This window comes from Rhineura floridana, chromosome 14 (genome assembly GCF_030035675.1).
Source record: "Rhineura floridana isolate rRhiFlo1 chromosome 14, rRhiFlo1.hap2, whole genome shotgun sequence".
NCBI classification, from domain to species: Eukaryota; Metazoa; Chordata; class Lepidosauria; order Squamata; family Rhineuridae; genus Rhineura; species Rhineura floridana.
Window position 1 is genome coordinate 31,120,712 of NC_084493.1, and position 20,140 is coordinate 31,140,851.

At 42.5% G+C, this 20,140-nt stretch overlaps 1 protein-coding gene across 1 annotated transcript in view; it reads left to right on the forward strand.

Moving 5' to 3' along the window:
* The window catches only part of CHRFAM7A (CHRNA7 (exons 5-10) and FAM7A (exons A-E) fusion), a 162,740-nt gene that overhangs the window by 88,123 nt on the left and 54,477 nt on the right, over positions 1-20,140 (forward strand). Inside the window, exon 4 of the mRNA XM_061594988.1 lies at positions 9,321-9,430. Within this exon, the coding sequence (XP_061450972.1) occupies positions 9,321-9,430 (110 nt within the window). The remainder of the gene's footprint in view (positions 1-9,320; positions 9,431-20,140) is intronic.

Consider the following 20,140-nt stretch of genomic DNA (forward strand, 5'->3'; position numbering starts at 1 on the left):
AAGATAATCACCCACAAAGGGGAGAGGTTCAATACAGACAAAAGAATACAACAAAAGTCTTCTAAGTTAAGATCCTATACTTACAATAGAGTAGACCCTATTCCTCCAGTAGAACAGCAGGGTTCCCAAACGGCTTTCTCTGTTGTATGTCAGCGAGTTGAGGTAGATGGAAAGAGGGAATCCCTTGGAAGTTTTTCCTTCCTTTTTTATGGACTTTAACAGTCACCAAAGAGGGGGGAAAGCAAACAGTCATCTCCCACCTCTGCGGGTCTACTCCTTTGAAGCCTTTGGAGATAAGGAAACCATCCTGTCTCAGCAGGGGTTCTGATCTACACACCCCTCTTCCTGACTTCTAATCCCAGGAAGCTGATAAGGAATAATAGCTAGGGATCAGTTACATCCCCCTGCCCAGGTTGCAAATTGCTTGTCTAACCCTGAGCTGCGGATCTCCCTCCGTAGGGAGTCCTAGGTAATCATGGGCTCCCAGAATCCTCTCTGGTGGCCCATTTCAGCTTGACCAAAGTTAGCTATTCTTGACAGCCACATTCTCTGGTTCCGCAGCCAAGGATAGGGAGAAAATTATCCCTCCCTTCTAAGTAAGCATTGGGTATGTGAAGCCAACATGTGCACCCGGGTCTAGCACTGAGGCAAAGTGTGCATGCCAGGCCTAAAGGGCAGCCCCGTGGACTTTTAAAGCCATTTTAGTCAATGGCCATCAATACATTTTGTGGCAGTGGATTCCATGAGTAAATTATATGCTGTGTGAGTAATTCCTCATGCATTATTAAGTGGTTTCTGCCAGACTTGGGAAACCTTCTTTAAGGCAAGGGCCACATTCCCTTCTGGGGAAGCTTCCAGGGGCCACATGTCAGTGGTGGGTGGGGCCAGAGGCAACAGGGGGCAAAGCAATGGAAGCAAATTTTGCTTTCGACAGTAGGCTAGCTTCTACATATGTACACACACACTATCCTCCATTCATAGAAGCATAGAATAGCAGAGTCAGAAGGGGCCTATAAGATCATCAAGTCGAACCTCCTGCTCAATGAAGGAATCCAAATCAAAGCATTCCCGACAGATGGCTGTCCAGCTACCTCTTGAATGCCTCCAGTGTTGGAGAGCCCACTACCACTCTAGGTAATTGGTTCCAGTGTTGTATGGCTCTAACAGTGAGGAACCTTTTCCTGATGTTCAGGAATAATGAGCCCATTATTCTGTGTGTCATGCCCTTTGGGACGATCGAGAAGAGATTCCAGCTCTCCTCTGTGTGACAACCTTTCATGTACTTGAAGAGTGCTATCATATCTCCCCTTAGTCTTCTCTTCTCCAGACTAAACATGCCCAGTTCTTTCAGTCTATCCTAATTGGACTTTGTTTCCAGTCCCCTGATCATCCTTGTTGCCCTCCTCTGAACCTGTTCCAGTTTGTCTGCATCCTTCTTGAAGTGCGGAGACTGGAACTGGATGCAGTATTCAAGATGAGGCCTAACCAGTGCTGAACAGAGGGGAACTAATACTTCACGTGATTTGGAAACTGCACTTCTGTTAATGCAGCCTAATATAGCATTTGCCTTCTTTGTAGCGACATCACACTGTTGGCTCATATTTAGCTTGTGATCAATGATAATTCCAAGATCCTTCTCACATGTCATATTGCTGAGCCAAGTATCCCCCATCTTATAACTGTGCATTTGGTTTCTTTTTCCTAGGTGTAGAACTTTGCATTTATCCTTGTTTAATTTCATTCTGTTGTTTTCAGCTCAATGCTCCAGACTATCAAGGTTCTTTTGCATTTTGTTTCTGTGCTGTACCCCCAATTTTGTATCATCTGCAAATCTGATAAGCATGCTTTGTACCTCCCCATCCAAGTCATTAATAAAAATGTTAAAGAGCACTGGGCCTAGGGCCGAGCCCTGTGGTACTCCACTCATTACTTCCGCCCAGTTTGAGAAGGAACCATTGATAATCACTCTTTGAGTACTATTCCGGAGCCAACTGTGGATCCATCTTTGCTGAAGTCGAGATATATTATGTCCACAGCATTCCCACAGTCTACTAGGGAGGTTAACCGATCAAAAAATGAGATGAGATTAGTTTGGCAGGATTTGTTCTTCATAAATCCATGTTGGCTCCTAGTAATCACTGCATTGCTTTCAAGGTGCTTACAGATTGACTGCTTTATAATCTGCTCCAGAGTTTTTCCAGGGATTGATGTTAGGCTGACTGGTCTGTAATTCCCCGGTTCCTCCTTCTTGCCCTTTTTGAAGATAGGGACATTAGCTCTCCTCCAGTCATCTCGCACTTCACCAGTTGTCCATGATTTCGCAAAGATAATAGAGAGCGGTTCTGAGAGTTCTTCAGCCAGTTCCTTCAATACTCTAGGATGCAGTTTATCGGGCCCTACCAATTTGAACTCGTTCAAAGTGATTAGGTATTCCTTGGCCATTTGTCTATCAACCTCAAGCTCCAGTCCTGCCCCTTCTACTTCATGTTTCATGGAAGGGTCACAGATCCTTTTTTGGGAGAAGACTGAGCCAAAGTAGAAATTGAGGACTTCTGCCTTTTCTTTGTCATCTGTTATCATTTTGCCATCCTCATTGAGTAGCTGTGCCATCGTTTCTTTTCTCTCTCTTTTACTATGGACATACGTGAAGAAAGCTTTTTTGTTGCTTTTAGCATCCCTCGCTAACCTCAGCTCATTCTCAGCTTTAGCCTTTCTGACACCATCCCTGCAATTCCGTGATACCTGCCTGTACTCTTCCTTTGTGGCCTGGCCTTCTTTCCACTTCCTGTGTGTGTCCTTTTTTGTTTTCAGGACATATCTAAGCCTTTTGTGAAACCACATTGGCTTCTTCTGCTGTTTTCCCCCTTTTTTCCTTGTTAGAATTGCTTGCCATTGTGCATTTAGAATTTCCTTTTTTAGAAACTCCCACCCATCTTTGACTCCTTTTCTCATTAGGGTGGCTTGCCATGGAACTGTACTCACAATTGTTCTGAGTTTATTAAGATCAGCTTTCCTGAAGTCCAGGGTACGCGTATGGCTACTCTCAGCTTTTCCTTCTGTTAAAATCAAGAATTCAAATATGGTGTGGTCACTTTCCCCCACAGTTCCTGTAACTGCCACTTCATCCACCAAATCATCTCTCTTGGTTAGAATCAAGTCCAGGATAGCTGATCCTCTGGTTGCTTCCTCCACTTTCTGTAGGAGGAAGTTATCTGCAACACAAGTCAGAAATTTCTTGGAGGGGCCGTGTTTAGCAGAGTTTGTCTCCCAACAGATATCGGAATAATTGAAAAACCCCATAACTACTACATCATGCCTCCTGAAAACATTGGCAGTTTGCTTTTCAAAAGTTACATTCTTGTCTTCTCCTTGATTGGGTGGTCGGTAGTAGACTCCAAGCACCACATTTCTTTTATTACTTGCCCCATTAATTTTAATGCAGATACTCTCGGTGGAGCTACCAAGCTCATCTGCCTGTATTTCTGTGCAGGGATATATATTTTTAACGTATTGGGTGACTCCACCTCCCTTTTTATTCCTTCTGTTCTTTTTGAACAAGTTGTTGTTTGGTATTTTAAAAATACAAACTGAAATAGGAACTATGTTTGGTGGTACTATTTCTTAGCAGAGATATAAAAGTACAAGCAGCAGAGTGAGAATGTAACTAGGCCACCTTTCTAGACAAATAACAACAGACACAATCTTCTTAGGTAAAAGATAAAGAACATTTACGACCTCTTCATATGTTCAGAAACATAGGCTCTAGCTTAGATGAAAAGTAAAATAGAAGTCTCAGTCCATCTTAGTTTTTATAGTGTTGCTCTCAGGAGACAGCATCTGCCATGCGGCCTCATCCCAGTGGTAGAAGATCAGCAATGGAGATTATTCAAAGAATCCCCAGGACAAAGGAGGAGGAAATCAGGTAACTAACCCCACCCATAAGGAAGTTACATCATGGTAAACAGGTACATGGAATATTTTCCCAAATATCCCTTAAAGTGAACATGCAATATTTGCCTATTCCAAAAGTTATATCCTTCAATTGCTGAATTCCAGTCATGGGAGTCATCCCACTGAGTTCCAGTTATACCTATCAAGTCATAATTGCCCTCCTGTATTAAGAGTTCGAGTTCGTCCTGCTTGTTTCCCATGCTCTGTGCATTAGTATACAGACATCGAAGACCTTGTGTTTCATGGCTTCGCTTCTTTACTACATTTTTCTGAGGACTCTTACTTGGCCATATTAGAGCTGATCTCTCTGGTCCCGTTATTGTACACAAGCCTTCATCAGTCGTTACCACCAAGTTTACGTCTCCCTCCCCCTTAGGATTCAGTTTAAAGCCCTCCTGATGAACTTCTCCATGCTGTGGCCAAACAGATTCTTCCCAGTCCTTGTGAGATGCAACCCATCGCTTGCTAGCAGACCATCTTCCAGGAACCATAGCCCATGGTCCCAGAATCCAAATCTCTCACACCTGCACCACCTTGGTAGCCATTCATTCACATGGAGTATTTTTCTTTCCTTTCTACTCCTAAGTACTGGAAGGATGAATGAAAAAACTATCTGGGCCCCCAAGTCCTGAGTTTCCTTCCCAGAGCTTCAAAGTCTGATGTGATTTCTTCATAGCTCCATTTGGCAGTGTCATTTGTTCCCACATGGATGAGAAGAAAGGGATACCTGTTTGTGGGCTTGTGAGTGATGGCAACTCTTCCATCACATCTCTAACCTGTCCTCCTGGTAGTCAACATATCTGGCAAGTCCATGGATCTTCTTGGCATACTTGGGTTTCGATCCCACGCAGTAGGGAGTCTCCCACTACTAGTACTCTTCTCTTCTTGTTGTGGGGTGTGGTTTCATTGCCCCTGCTTGATTGAGCTTCAGCCTCTTGCTCACTGTCGCACAGGGTCTCCTGTAATTCTTCCACCACAGGCTGTCCTCCAGTCTCATCCTCAAGTGGTTGAAAGTGGTTCCATAGCTCCACTGGTGAAGGGTGTCTTCTAGCTCTTCTGCTCTTAACTGTCACCTTTCCCACGGAGTTTCCTCCACTTTGTTGCTCCTCTCCAAAGCAGTCTCCTCTTCTGCTACCACATGCTGTTGCTCTTCCACCACTTCTCTTTGCTGCTGTTCCAGTGTTCCATCTAAGAACTCTTCATCTTCTCTTATAGTCCTCAGTGTGGCCACCCGCCATTCCAGGCCTCTCACCTTTTCTTCCAACAGTGCCATGAGCTTGCACTTGTTGCACGTGTACACCATGTTGTTCTCAGGCAAGAAAACAAACATGGCACACACCTTGCAGGTCACAACCACTGGAGTATCCCTCCCATTCATACTCTGTTCTACCTTTTGTTTCTTTCTAAGTACATGTTTTGGAGTGGCCTGTGCTTTGTCCTGTTCTACTTCAGGGTAAACATGAGAGTCCCACTGGTATGCGGGGCACTGTACAAAGAGAATTAGTAATTTGTTTGGGGTTGTTTTCTTTTATGGACCTCCCCCTTGACCTCCCATCTCGAACTCCTTTGTCAAACTCCTGTTTGCTGTGCCTGTTCGCTCACTCTGTTCACTCGCCCTCTGAAAGCTGGCTTACTTATATGTCCTCACATGTAGATCAACTGAGACAGCTCCCTCTGCTCTGCTCTGCTCTGCTAGGAGTCAGGAAGCAGAATGTCCACAGCATTCCCGCAATCTACAAGGGAGGTTACCCGATCAAAAAAACAAGATAAGATTAGTTTGGCAGGTTTTCTTCATAAATCCATGTTGGCTCCTTGTAATCACTGCATTGTTCAGGCAAGCAAGAGGCATTATTAGAGTTCAAGGGCACATTAGAGGCAGACAAAAACACTGGAAGCCGCACTGGTTAGGGGTGTGGCCTGAGGAGTGGGGATATGGCTGGGGAGTTGTGGTCTGGGGAGAGTCCCAAAGGCCAGATAGAGGTCTGGAAGGCCATATTTAACCCCCATGGCCTGGGGTTCCTTACCCATGGTTTACACATATAGTATGCATGAATCTCTCACCAGCTGGCCCTAAAGGACTATTTTTTAAAAAATGAAAGGGCAATGTGAACAGAATTGCATTTTTTTTCTTCTTCATTACAGACATTTTTTTCCAGTAATAAGCCTGCCTTGTCCCTTTGGAGAGTAGAATTTGCTCATGTTTCTTATCAGCAGAAGGACCGTTGGCCATCCAACCTAAATGGGTTTCTAATAGGTTATTTCAGTCTAATCATTTTCATCTAAAAGGAACCACTCAAGTTATGGCTCTAAAGAGAGATGTAATTGGACTTGTGGATGCTGTAGCTCAGTGGTTTGCATTGCAAAAGATCCAGATAGGGCTGGGGAAGATCATTGTTTGAGCCACTGCCAGTCAAAGTAGACCAGTTCAGCTTTCTCCAACCTTATGCTCTCCAAATAATTTTGAACTGTGTGAGAACTTCCACTGTCCCACTGTGGATCCCAGGGTCTTCAGAGCTCCAGGGCATTCTTGCCTTCAGAAAAACCTGGAGAGCTCTTCCTCAGATCCATTTAGAGCGCATCTCCAGAGTATTACTGAAATAGGCTTATTTAAGCCCTCTTGCTTCCCCATGAATCCCTCTACCATCAGGTGTGTAAGCATCTGTGATGTCCTTATATGTTAAAAACTGTAAATATGGCAAGTTTGGGTTTATATAGGGATATATGGTAAGTGAATTGAGTAAGAGGGGCGAGTACATGGGCTAGAATGTGGGAGAATGTTGGATGATTATTGGCTGAGGGTTTGAATGGCTGAAGGTATAAATGAGAGGATGAGATGAGTTAGGGAGGTTGTTGGGGGGAGTTGAGAGGAGAGTGATTGGAAAGGAGTTGAAGTGGGAGGCAGTTGGGATTGAGTTGACAGGGTTCTGAGGGAGGTTTGGATTCTATTAGGCTGATATTTGGACAGAATATATATAACTGGAAACATAAGAGTGACACTACATGAAACCATATGCTTGTTAAACATTCCTAAAGTAATCTTGTTATTTTCTAGTGTTATCAAATAAATACTTTTATTGGTTTACCAAAAGCCTGATCTTGGCTGGGGATATACAGACCAGAAGGGAGGGCAGGGTAATTACCAAGACTGAAGAGTGGTCATCAGTGGCTCTGCTTCGGACTGGAAGGAGGTCTCGAGTGGAGTGCCACAAGGTTCTGTCCTGGGGCCGATACTCTTCAACATTTTTATCAATGATTTAGACAATGGGGTGGAGGGAAGCCTTATGAAGTTTGCGGATGATATGAAACTGGGAGGGATAGCTAACACAATGGAAGACTGGAATAAAATCCAAAGGGACCTGGATAGACTAGAAAATTGGGCTGAAATTAATAAAATGACGTTCAATAAAGACAAATGCAGGATTCTGCATTTAGGCCACAAAAACAAAATGCACGGGTACAGGATGGGAAATACCCGGCTTAGCAGTAGTGCGTGTGAGAAGGACCTTGGAATTGTAGTGGATCACAAGTTGAACATGACCCAGCAGTGTGATGCTGCGGCAAAAAAGGCAAACGCGGTTTTGGGATGCATAAACAGAGCTATAGTTTCCAGGTCGAGGGAAGTAATAGTCCCACTATATTCTGCATTGGTCAGGCCTCATCTGGAATACTGTGTTCAGTTCTGGGCGCCTCATTTTAAGAAAGATATAGACAAGTTAGAGCGGGTCCAGAAGAGGGCGACGAGGATGATAGCCAGTATGGAGAACAAGTCTTATGAGGAAAGGTTGAAGGAACTTGGCATGTTCAGTCTGGTGAAGAGAAGGCTGAGGGGTGACATGATTGCACTCTTTAAGTACCTGAAGGGCTGTCACATAGAGGAGGGTACAGATTTGTTCTCTGCTGCCCCAGAGGGTAGGACTAGGTCTAATGGTTTTAAGTTGCAGGAGCGTAGATTCAGATTGGACATTAGAAGGAACTTCTTGACAGTAAGGGCAGTTCGGCAATGGAACCAACTGCCTAGGGAGGTGGTGGGATCCCCTTCGCTGGATATCTTCAAGCAGAGGCTGGACAGCTATCTGTGGGAGATGCTCTAGCTGTGGATTTCCTGCTGAGAGCAGGGGGTTGGACTCGATGGCCTACAAGGCCCCTTCCAACTCTATGATTCTATGATTCTATGAAGGGAAACTGTGTCTAATGGTGGCAGCGGTGAACGAAGAAAGTGTAACATCGTCAAGTATCCAGAGCAACCCAGGATTGTGTGCTTTATAGAGAAAGATACAGGGGGGTTGTGGACAGCAAGGGCACCCAGGCACAAAGTAACAAGCCACAGGGAGACTAAGGCGAAGTCCCTAGCAGTATTGTTTACAGGGAGTGGCTGGTGTTGCTGCCTAGCAGCAAGATCTTGAGAGATCTGTGCTAGAGCGGAGTGATAAAAAATAAAAATGACAATCCTGACTGGTGGTGTCCTGAGGTGGTGCCTAGTGAAAGGCGGTAGCCACAAGCAGGTGGGAACCTGACAGCTGGAGCCAAAGGTGGGATCGTCACAGCATCCTCCCCCTTCCTTCACTCAACCTTTTCCCTCATTGACTCGCCATTGGGGTGGCTAGCCCCAGAATCACTGCCTTTTTCTTCCTTCCATGCTATGTCCCCAGTTGCTGTAGCAAGGCTTGCACACAGCCAAGCTCATTACTCTTTGCTTTTCCTGCTCTGTCCTTGCTCCCTCCCTGCTTGGAACACCCTCTAAATGTGCCACCTGACATGCCTTTATCCTCTGGTTGGCTGTCTGTCTCTTCTTTTCCAGTGGGGCTGCCTTGCTCAGCCTTACTTCGTATGTTTGGCTCATCTCTGCAGCTGACTTTTGGGTTGAGACCTTGAGAGGGGAGTTGCTCCAGTGGGTGCTCCTGACAGACTACCACTCCCAGCATTCCTGACCATGGGCCACGCTGGTTGGGGCTCATGGGAACTGTAGTCCAACAACATATAGAAGGATGCAACAGATAAAATGAGCTAGATGGTTCAGTGGTCTGACTTTATAAGGCAGTTTCCTGTGTTCCTGTGTGGACCTTTAAAATATATCTATACAATATTCCAATTTTATGCTTGAGGTGGAAAGAACTATAAGTCACAAACTTGGCATTTCTTTTATTGGCTGCTGTGTGCAACTGGGTGACCTAAAATGTATTTTTAATGCTTTCCATTGTCCCCCACTCCCATGGTGGCTAAATGTACACTTTACAAAGAGTTTTCTTTTGCAAGGAAATAATCATTTTGTGAGTGTATCGCCTTTATCTGAGGAAGACTGTGCCATACATCTGAACTGCTACTAATGGAAAATTCAACTAACCTATGCACATTTGTTTTTAATTTTCAAGTATTGGACAGACTACTATTTACAGTGGAATATGTCAGAATATCCTGGAGTGAAAAATGTCCGTTTTCCCGATGGCCAGATATGGAAGCCAGATATCCTTCTATATAACAGGTAGGCTTGCAATGTGCAAAAGAATGGGATTGCTTGTTTGTTTATTTATTTCTTACATAGTTGTTTTACTCTGCCCTTGCTCAAAGACAGGAACCCAGGGCAGGAAACAACATGGTATGTGCAATATAGAATAAAATATACAGTGAAACAACCTAGAATCAAATATACTTTAACACAAATCTGCAGCAATAAATAATCAGCACCATCTCTTACATCCTTAAAACCTGAAGGCTTGGACTAGGTCTGTTTGTGTCTTGAAATCTGGAAGAAAGTAAACTACAACAGGGGTTTGCAATGAAAACTTTCATTTTGTTTTTGCTATTGAGGTCACATTCTTCTGTTTTGTTCCATTGTCTCTCTCCTTGTTTTCATTTGATGTTTGTTTTAATTTTTCTGTTGATTCCAATGGAGAACTAGCCTATGTTCAGTTGCCTATAACTAGGGATGGGATCCATTGGCCTGTGCCAGTTATCAACCTAATAAACTGGTATCAATTTGAATTCGTTCTTTGTCTACTAGCTGGTGCTTTTACCAATCAGTTTTTTCCCTCGCGAAGAATATTGATATTAATATCAGTATGTTGAAAGGAAACATTGATAAATGAAAGGAAATTGTCATGAGCTCAGTGGAGCATTCCTGACATGATTAGGAAGAATAAGAAATAGAATGGGACCCGGGAGAGGCTTCAGCACTTTTGACAGTGACAGCCCCTCCCCCTTGGCTCTACAACAAAAGCAATGCTGGCTGACCAGGAGCCAGCCCCTTCTCCTCTGCTCCACCCCCCCTTGCCCAAGCTGCCACCACTCCGCACACCTTCTCTACAGGAGGAGGATCTCGATGAGGTGCTGCTGCTGTCACCCTGGATGTGCAGACAGTTGTGCTGGTAGGCTCAGATGGCCCCCACTTGTCCAATGAGGAGGAGCGCTTGCTTGCTTCACATTCCCATTCTGTGACACCTTCCCCATGCAAGTAGAAAAAGCCCACCCTGAACCTACTTCAGGGTTTGGGGGGGGTCTAATTGCTGTGACAACATCTTAGGTTTTAGTAGTCATGCCTAGTTATGCTGTGTAGAGATGCAGAATCCTGTGTAACCCGTAAGATGATCCATTAAATGCTCTAGTCTGAAGTTCCACATTAAACATAATGGAGAAAAATACACCAGTGAGTCTGAATCTGAATCCAATGAAGTTGGACAGGACAAACTAGTGATAAAATTATCATTCTCAATATTCATATTTTACAGGCAGATTTTTTTCAAAGAATCCTTTTTCAAAAATAACCATGGAAAATTGCTACATAAAAATCCAATCCACAATGATAAGCAGATTAATGGAAAATTTGTTACCAAATCCAAATTGGGTGGAATTCTAGGACATCTCTACCTGTAACTTGGGTGTTTTCCATCTAAATGGCATTATACTCCTCCTCTAGGGCTTCATGCTTGCCAAATTTCAGGGAGATTAGAGAAAAGTGGCCATTCTAAGGGCAATTGAAAAGAGGGCGACATTCTGTAAACCCTTTATTTTCCATGGGGACCCTCCCTGAGTTTGGCTGTATATACTTTAGGTGTTTTCCATTCAAATGGCATGAAATTTTCAGGCATTATACTACACCCTCATGGTGTCATATCTGCCACATTTCCTGCAGAGTGGACCAGAAAACTGTGAAACATGAAAAAATATATTGCCAGATTCATTCCACCCCTTTTTACATTAAAGTAAATGCAAAATGCATGGGAGTACACTTACTTCTTTTGCCATCTCTCCCTCTTAACATGAATGCACATCTCTAGTAGGGAAGAGAGTGAGATTAAAAATGATTTTGCTATCCTGGGGCAGACATGAGCTAGCTTTGTACACATTTCCCTGCACCCCTCTTTCAATATGAAAGTCCTTTTCAGTATTAGTCTTATTTCATTTTGTCATATACAGTATTTGAAACAATATTACTGGTGGTATTTATTCAATAATGTTACATTCATTCCAATACTTACACTAATTTTCAGTGGGTTTGTTTTTGTGCATTTTCTTTACCTATTTTTTTGTTGCCCTCTGTAACAGTGGTGACAGGAGAGCTGCTTTTGGTGACTGCTCCTACTGGCCACGTTCCCCCCCCGCCTCGAATGCCATGGATGTTGCATCATTCCCAGATAAGTGAGCATAGGATTGCAACCTAAGCTTCATGCCAAGACTATAAAGTTACAGTAGTCGTAGTAAAAAGACCTGTGAAACCAGTTTGGTGAACCCCAAAAGGCTTTTGACTCATTTTTTCATGAACAACATTCCCTGCATTCCACATATAATTTGCCACTAGGGATGGAAGGATCTGTCAATTTTGGTTCTCTCTGATTCTCATTTTTCCAATCTTAAATTCAGTTCTTCACATTTCTGCAAATATCTGCATTTTTTTTAAAAAAATCCTCATGAAAATTATTCAGCATTTTAGGGCAAATTTCTCCTACTCAACACATTTTTATATGCAGTTTTGACTAATGTACTAATGTACACTTTTTTTGCAAGCAATTTCTCCTAATGTAATGCATTTTTGTAAGTTATTTTCACTAATATATTCATTTGTAAGCTCATTTTCTGCTAATATATGCATTTTTGTAAACATTGTTCAGCTGAAGAACTGCATCACAACATTTGGATAACTGCGAATTTTGAAGAATGGGTGTGCTTCAGTTCTTACATTGTTTTGGAAAGTGCGAATTTGATAGATTTGCTGTAAACGCGAACTAAATTGAATTTCTTGCACCATCCCTATTTGTAACAATAGCATTTCAAAAACAGCTTGTGACTGTGAACACAACCATTTAAAAAACTGCCTTACCCCATAACAGGCACTGTTACTGGTGCCACACAATACTTGTTCTGCACTTGGAAGAAATCATTATTTTAGTGTTGCAGCACCTACTCTTTGAAACTCCCTGCCTATTGACATTAGGCAGGCACCTTCGCTGTATTTGTTTTGGTGCCTATTTAAAACTTTTCTGTTTAGGCAAGCCTTTCCAGACACATAGATGACCTGTTTAATCTTTTTAGTTAGTAGCTGTTTTAATGGTTTAAATTTTTTAAATTTTTTTAATTGTTTTTAACTGTTTTATTGATAATTTTAATGTTTTATGTAAACCACTTAGAGGTCTTTACATTCAAGTGGTATATAAATAAATAAGTTTTATTTTTAAATAAAATAAATAAATAAGAAGTAAAAAATACCACAGCTCTAAATATGCTCCTTCCATATGCCCAGCAGCTCAGACAGTGGGAGCATCAGCCTCTGGTGAACAAGGATGGGATTTGGTTTGGTTTGCATCCTAATGAGAACCCACCAAATTTGCACTTCCCCAACCATACATGAACCAAAATGCAGACTAGGGATGGGATCCGTTGGCTGGTGCTGCTTTGAAAGCATTCTGTTGACCTAATCATCAATTCAAATTCATTCCTTATCCACCAACCACTGCTTTTACCAATCTGGAGGTTTTTTTGCTCAGAAAAAAAATAATATTAATATTCATATTTTTAAAAGCAATAGCAATATTTTGAAGGAAATATTTCCTTTAATATTTTGAATGGAATATCAATATTTTTAAAGGAAATGTCAATAAATTGTTATCCTTAAAATCAATATTTTAGAGACAGATTTTTTTTATTTTTAAAAAAGTCCATTTTCAAAATTAGCTGTGGATATTCACTACATTATAACCCGATCCTCAACTATTGAGACTAAGAGAATTAATGGAAAATTCAGTACCAAATCTGAATTGGCCAGAATTCTAGGACATCTCTACTACAGACTGTCACTATTTTTAGGGATTCATGTGCAATATGGGAACCTGTGCAATTAATGTTGATTAAAGTGCTCCTTAATGTTGATTAAAGTGATCCTCCGTGGCGCAGAGTGGTAAGCGGCGGTAACACAGCCGAAAGCTCTGCTCATGGCCGGAGTTCGATTCCAACGAAAGGAGGAAGTCGAATCTCCGGTAAAAGGGGTCGCATCTGTGGTCGGTAAAATGAGTACCCGGCATATGCTGGGGGGTAAAGAAAGGCCAGGGAAGGAACTGGCAATCCCACCCAATATATACGGTCTGCCTAGTAAACGTCGCAAGACGTCACCCTAAGAGTCGGAAACGACTCGCACTACAAGTGCGGGGACACCTTTACCTTTACTTTAAAGTGTTCTGTTACTCTAGTGCAACAAATCCACTTTAAAAAAAGGATCAAGACTTTTTCTGGTTTAGAACATGATGGGTAAATGCATGGAAAAGTGTGAAATGAATGAATGATTAAGGGAAACTCATATAAACTGCAAGCAAATCAGGATGAATGCTCATTGTTATATAACCTTCTCACCAACAAATCTGAATGAATCAATAATGATTGGACATAGGCTAACCTCCACATAAACTTTGTGCAAGCAACTCAGGATGAATTCTGTATAAACAGGTTGTCTAAAGGAGTCCACACCTATCTCTCAAAATTCACACTTTTCTGAATGTTGTGATGCAGTCGTTAATAAAAAAAAGAGAATATACTAACTAGGGGAAAGAGTGGACAAAAACGTTTGTATTCATGGCATTGATGTGCAGAAATGCATCATATTAGGGGAAATGGCTTGACAAAATGCATCTAGTAGACAAAAGTATTAGGAGAAATGTGCATGACAATTCGTACAAATTTTTGTGTAGATTTTTTTTAAAAAAATTGCAAACTAATGGATAAATAAGATGAACTGAAGATTGGAAAAATTAGGAACTGAGAGAAACTGAAATTGACAGATTCTTCCATCTCTACCAGTGAATAATCAGTTATGCTTGACTGCAGGGGAATTCTGAGGAACTGAGAGAACTCCATGATAACAAGGAATATTGGGAGGAAGAGCTTGCTCAGTTGCCCTGACTGCTCTGCCAGCCAATCTAGCTGTCAGTCAGGGGCATTTTTTTCCCAACAGTGTGGGTGCAAAGTGTAGCTTAAACATGGATCTGGGCTAAAACAACAAATGTTATAAATAATTTCCAGAGGGATAGCCATGTTAATCTGTTGTAGCTAAGCCAACAAAAAGTCTTATGGCTCCTTAAAGGCCAGCAGTTGGTTTCTTAATGGCCGCTGTTGTTAATAATGTAATTACCCTAGTCTGTGCGTCTGATGAAACGGATTGTAGCCTATGAAAGCTTGTTGACATAATGAATTTGTTGATCTCTAAGGTGCCACAAGACTCTTTGTTGTTATAAATAATACAATGTTGCAGCAACACAGTAGTTCACATTTCTTAATGCATATTTGTATACATGAATGCATTAAAATAACAGCACGGTTTGGCAAATTGCACAAAATTGTCGCTTAACTGAACAATATGGCTACTGTTATAATAGTGTTTTCATTTCCGCCTTAATTACAAAGTCACATTGCATTAGAGAGGGAGAAAGAGAGAGAGAGCACTTAATTTTGATTCAATATAATTCAGGTCTACACCAGGAATGTCATTTTCTTAGACAACACAAACGATTGCCTGAAGAGGCTTTAACACTGAATAATACATATGTATCTCATTTGTGAACTAGAAAATCTCATTAGAACTTCATAACGTTTCCTGCAAAGCATTTTGCACAGGTGGCTATTGGTACAGAAAACAGCCCCAAGCCAAATAGGAGTAAGAAGTGCAAGTTCTTACACTTGTAAGGGAAGGGAAGGACCAAAGCTCAGTGACAGAGCACATACTTTGCATGCAGAAAGTCCCTAGTTCGACCCCTGTCATCTCCAACTGGAAGGATCAGGTAGCAGGTGTTGAGGAGAGCTGCTGCCAGTCAGAGCAGACAATAGTAGGCTAAATGGACAAATAGTCTGACTCAGTCAGTACAAAACGGCTTCGACATCTTCAGTGAGGTTGATGGTAACCCATTGGTAGATAATTTCCAGATTATCACTGAGAATACCAAATTGGTGTACAAAGTTCTTAAGCCAAGCCAACATTTGTGGACCCGTGTACTAAATTCTTGTTAAGTATTCACAGTGCAAACCAAAGAGCTATGAGAATGAGAGAGTCTGGAATAGGTGGATCTTGGATTGTCCCGGATCAGCTGGAGCTCAGCCAGTGTAACTCCCTTATCTCAGCTGAGCCAGGAATATGCTGGCATAAGACCTTCAAACTGGCTGAGCCAGGGATTAGCTGATGAAACTTAAGCCAGTCGAAGTTACACTGGTGTAAATTCCCAAAAAGGGGTGTTCTGAGGACATGGTGGGGTGTGGCAGGGCAAGGAGAGAGTTACACCTATTTCAAACCACTTTCAGCTCAGTGATGTGACCTGGCAACCTGGCAGAATTTACACTAGCAAAAAGTGTGGTGCAAGTCAAACTCTGTTTCAAAGGCTTGTTTTCCCTCTGCCAGGCTCTGAACGGCTCAGCCAGCAGTAGCCCCTGAAGGGAATTTGAAACCGGTAACATAAGCTGGCTTTACTTCAGCTGGTGTAAATTCTGCCAGCTTCCAATAATTACTCTGCCCAAGTGCAAATCCCAACCTCACTTACCTGGGTGTACTCCCTATTGAATCCAGTAGGACTTGCTTCTGAGTAGACATGCATAACGATTGTTCTGCTAGTTTATTAGAACAGTTAACTGTGCTTATGTGAATATTATAGATCAATATCATACTACTCTTCTCACAGAAGGCCAAACTGAAAGAGGAGGGAGGAAAAAACACAATGCTGATATTCCTCATTTTTTAGACTCTCTGTTGTTTCAGGTAGGTCAGGGTGAGCTCTGCCATTATGTCGAGTGAGGCAGTGGCATGCAGCAGATGCAGGTGGGAACCAGTAGGCGGATGCCAGAGGGCAGAGCTGTGTGTGCCATGCAGCCTGCCCTAAGGTAGCCTGCTGTGCTCAGGTGCAGTGAAGGACACTGCCTATTTTACAATGTTGAGGTAAGATTCAAACCCATGGAATGAGGAGAGGCACCGGCTGCTTTTACACTGCACTTTATTCTGTTATTCTGACAAATTCTTACCTGGTAATTTACACATTGTTTTCGACCTTTCACACAACATGCAAGATAGTTCTGGAATTCTAGTGGAATATAGTGCAAGGTTAGTGCAAATTTTCATGATAAATAATACCAGAAATAATTTGTTTGCAAGGCTGGGAATCTGGAAGATTGCATGAGTTTTGCGCCAGCTGCAGCCACTCATGTGACAGGCATCCCAGCATGCAGTGCATTCCCACTCTTTAGTTGCGTGGGGGGGTTGCCTGATGAAAGTTTTACTAGTATTCTGGCATAGGTGCAGGAAGTAGCACCATTTCCCCCCCACACCCCTTTGTTGATACAACTAAAATAATTTAAAAAGTCAGATCCTAAAGGGAGAGGGTTTGCATGGTGATGGGATGAGATTTACTCCCCTGCAATCATGTTTGAAAATGAAATGGACTTCCTTCAAGTAGATTCCGACTTATGGGAACCCTATGAATAGGGTTTTCATGGTAAGCGGTATTCAGAGGGGGTTTACCATTGCCTTCCTCTGAGGCTTAGAGGCTGTGACTGGCCCAAGGTCTCCCAGTGAGCTTCACGGCTGTGTGGGGATTTGAACCCTGGTCTCCCAGGTCATAGTTCTAGGATAGGTAAAACTGACCATGGGGAAGGAGGAGGGGGGAAGAAGGGGATTGGAAGGGGATGGGGAGGGGATGGGAGGGGTGAAGGAAGGGGGAGAGAAAAGGCAAAAGGGAGGTGATGGGAGAGAGGAGGTGGGGAGGGCAGGTTTGATCATTTGCATACTTTTTGAGTTCAGTGGGATTGACTTCTGTGCAATCATGCTTAGGATAGGTGAAACTGACCTGGGGAGGGGTGGGGGGAGGAGGAGTGCAGGCAGGGAAGGGGAGGGGGAGGAGATTGGATGGGTGGGCACTGGGCAGAGGGGAAGCCCCTTTCCTTTCCAAAAAGAAAAAAATTGTGAACAGTATCATTCTTTTTCAGGGTTTTCCCCACCTGTTTATTCTACAGCAAGCACATGTAGCCTCCCCCCCCAATTTAAACCAAAGCAGTCACTGGCCGCATCCACACCAGAGTGTTATTTCACTTTAGGCAGTCATGGCTTCTCCCCAGAGCTTGGAAGTAATTCATTACAAGTAACAAATTACTTGTAATTCATTACTTTTTTGAGGAACAAATGGGTAATTCCTTTATATTTTGATTGTAATAGAACTAGGAGTAATTTTATTACTTTTGTGGAGTAATTGTAATGTTTCTAGCATTACGTTTGGGCATTACTTGAGGGGGGAAAGCAGGGCAAGCCTGCTCCTCTTATTTGTGGATGAAAATCATGTGCCTCAAACTGGGCTTCTGTGCAGCATCGCTCTTTCCTCATGCTCTGTGGATGGGTAGCAGGCAACGAGGGAGGAGGTGGAGAGTGAGACAGGGTGGGAGTGGAGAAAACAATTATTTAAAAAAATGGATGGTAGTGATGAAGAATGGAGTGGAGGGAAAAAGAAGCCGGAGGGCAAGAACATGGATAAAGGAGGAGGAAGAGGCAACAGCAGAATGGAGATAAAGAACTGTGGAGGTGAAAGATGACAATGTGTGTGTGTAAGAGAGAATACTGTGTTTGCGCTTGGCACACAAAGTGGCCTCCACCACCCTCTCTGGCTACTGTGCTGCATTTGCAGTATTTTAACTTTTTTGCATCTCGGGGAAAATGTTTGCTTGGGTGACTGTCCCTTAGTTGGTGGCAGGGCAGGGTACAGGAGGTGGTTAAGTGAGAGAGATTATGCTTGCTGGCTGAGTTGGGGGGGTTGCACTTGGTTTGACATGCAAAATCTGAGTAGTGACCTCTGCCTCCCTCCCCACCTCCCTTACCAGCAGAGAGACCACCATTGCTATCTTATGGGAAAAAAGAATTATTCTACTACCTCTGTACTGTATGTGTGTGTTTATTTTTAATGTTGTTTTAGGCTACTTAGCCCCCTCTAGGATGCACACCTTAACATGGTGAGGGGGTTTGAGAGTGTTGCAGAAGCTAAGAGCAATGCCATCAGGAGTCTAGACCAAGAGGCTAGACTCCTAGCAGGGGCACCCAAGGCGGAATGGTCAAAGTTGAAACACCAGACTAAGATGGATCCAAACTCAGAGGAAGGCAATGGTAAACCACCTCTGAATATCTCTTACCATGAAAACCCTATGAACAGAGTATCCAAAATGCAACATGAGATAGTGCTGGAAGACGAGACCCCCAGGTCAGAAGGCACTCATTGAGCTACTGGGGAAGAAAAAAGGACAAGTACGAGTAGCGCTGTGACTAATGACGCAGCTGGGTCAAAGCCGAAAGGAAGCCCAGAGGCTGATGTGCACAGAGACGAAAGGAGAGTCTGGAGTTGTTCAACGCACACAATAGGAACATGGAATGTGAGAAGCATGAACCAGGGAAAGTTAGAAATTGTCAAGCAAGAAATGGAACGCATCAACATTACAATACTTGGCATGAGCGAACTAAAATGGACAGGAATGGGACATTTTCAATCAAGCAACTACAAAATATTTTATGCAGGAAATGAGAAATTAAGAAGAAATGGGTTTGCTTTAATAGTGAGAAGTGATGTAGCAAAAGCAGTTAGGAGCTACAAAGCAAGGTCTGAGCGAGTGATGTCAATGAGATTAAACAGGAAACCTATCAACATAACCAACATCCAAGTCTATGCTCCGACGTCAAATGCAGAAGAAGAATTGGAGAGATTTTATGCAGAAGTACAAGAAAAAATTGATCACACACCAAAACAAGATGTGCTGATAATCATGGGGGATTGGAATGCAAAAGTAGGGAACAGAGAAGAATTAGGAATTGTGGGGAAATGGGGCCTAGGAGACAGAAATGAAGCAGGAGAAAGACTTATTGAATTCTGTGAAGCCAATAATTTGTTTCTTGCAAACACATTTTTTGAGCAACCAAAAAGACGACTGTACACATGGACATCACCAAATGGTCAATATAGGAATCAAATTGGTATATTATTGGTAACAGAAGATGGAGAAGTTCCATACTATCTGCAAAAACAAGACCAGGTGCAGACTGTGGTACAGATCATGAACTGGTCATATCAAACATCCGAGAAAAGCTAAAGAAGAACAACAAAGCAATCATAATGCCAAAATACAATTTCAATAACATCCCAGAAGAATATAAAGATCAGATAAGGAACAGATTTGAGGCTTTAAATTTAGTTGACAGAGAACCAGAAGAACTATGGAATGAAGTCAGAGATATTATCAGGAAAGAATGCAAAAAGACAATACCTCTAATTAAAAAGAGAGAAAGACCTCAATGGAGGACTGAAGAAACTCTTAAAATGGTTAAAGAGAGAAGGAAAGAAAAAGAAAAAGAAGACAGAAACACTGTTAGAACTCTAAATGCAACAATACAGCGACTAGTACATAGGGACAAAGAGAACTATTATAATAGTTACTGTATAGAAATAGAAGAGGACAACAAAAAAAGGTAGAACAACAGCCCTATTCCAAAAGATTAGAGAAATGAAAGGCAAATTTAAACCAAGAGTAGGGATGTTGAATAATCAACAGGGGAACACAGTGACTGACCAAGATGAAATAAAAGGAAGATGGAAGCAATACACTGAAGAACTCTATAAAAGAGATGCCAGGATGACAGATTCATTCACGGAGGAACTGTATGATGAAGAACCAGAAATTTTAGAATGTGAGGTGAAAGCTGCTC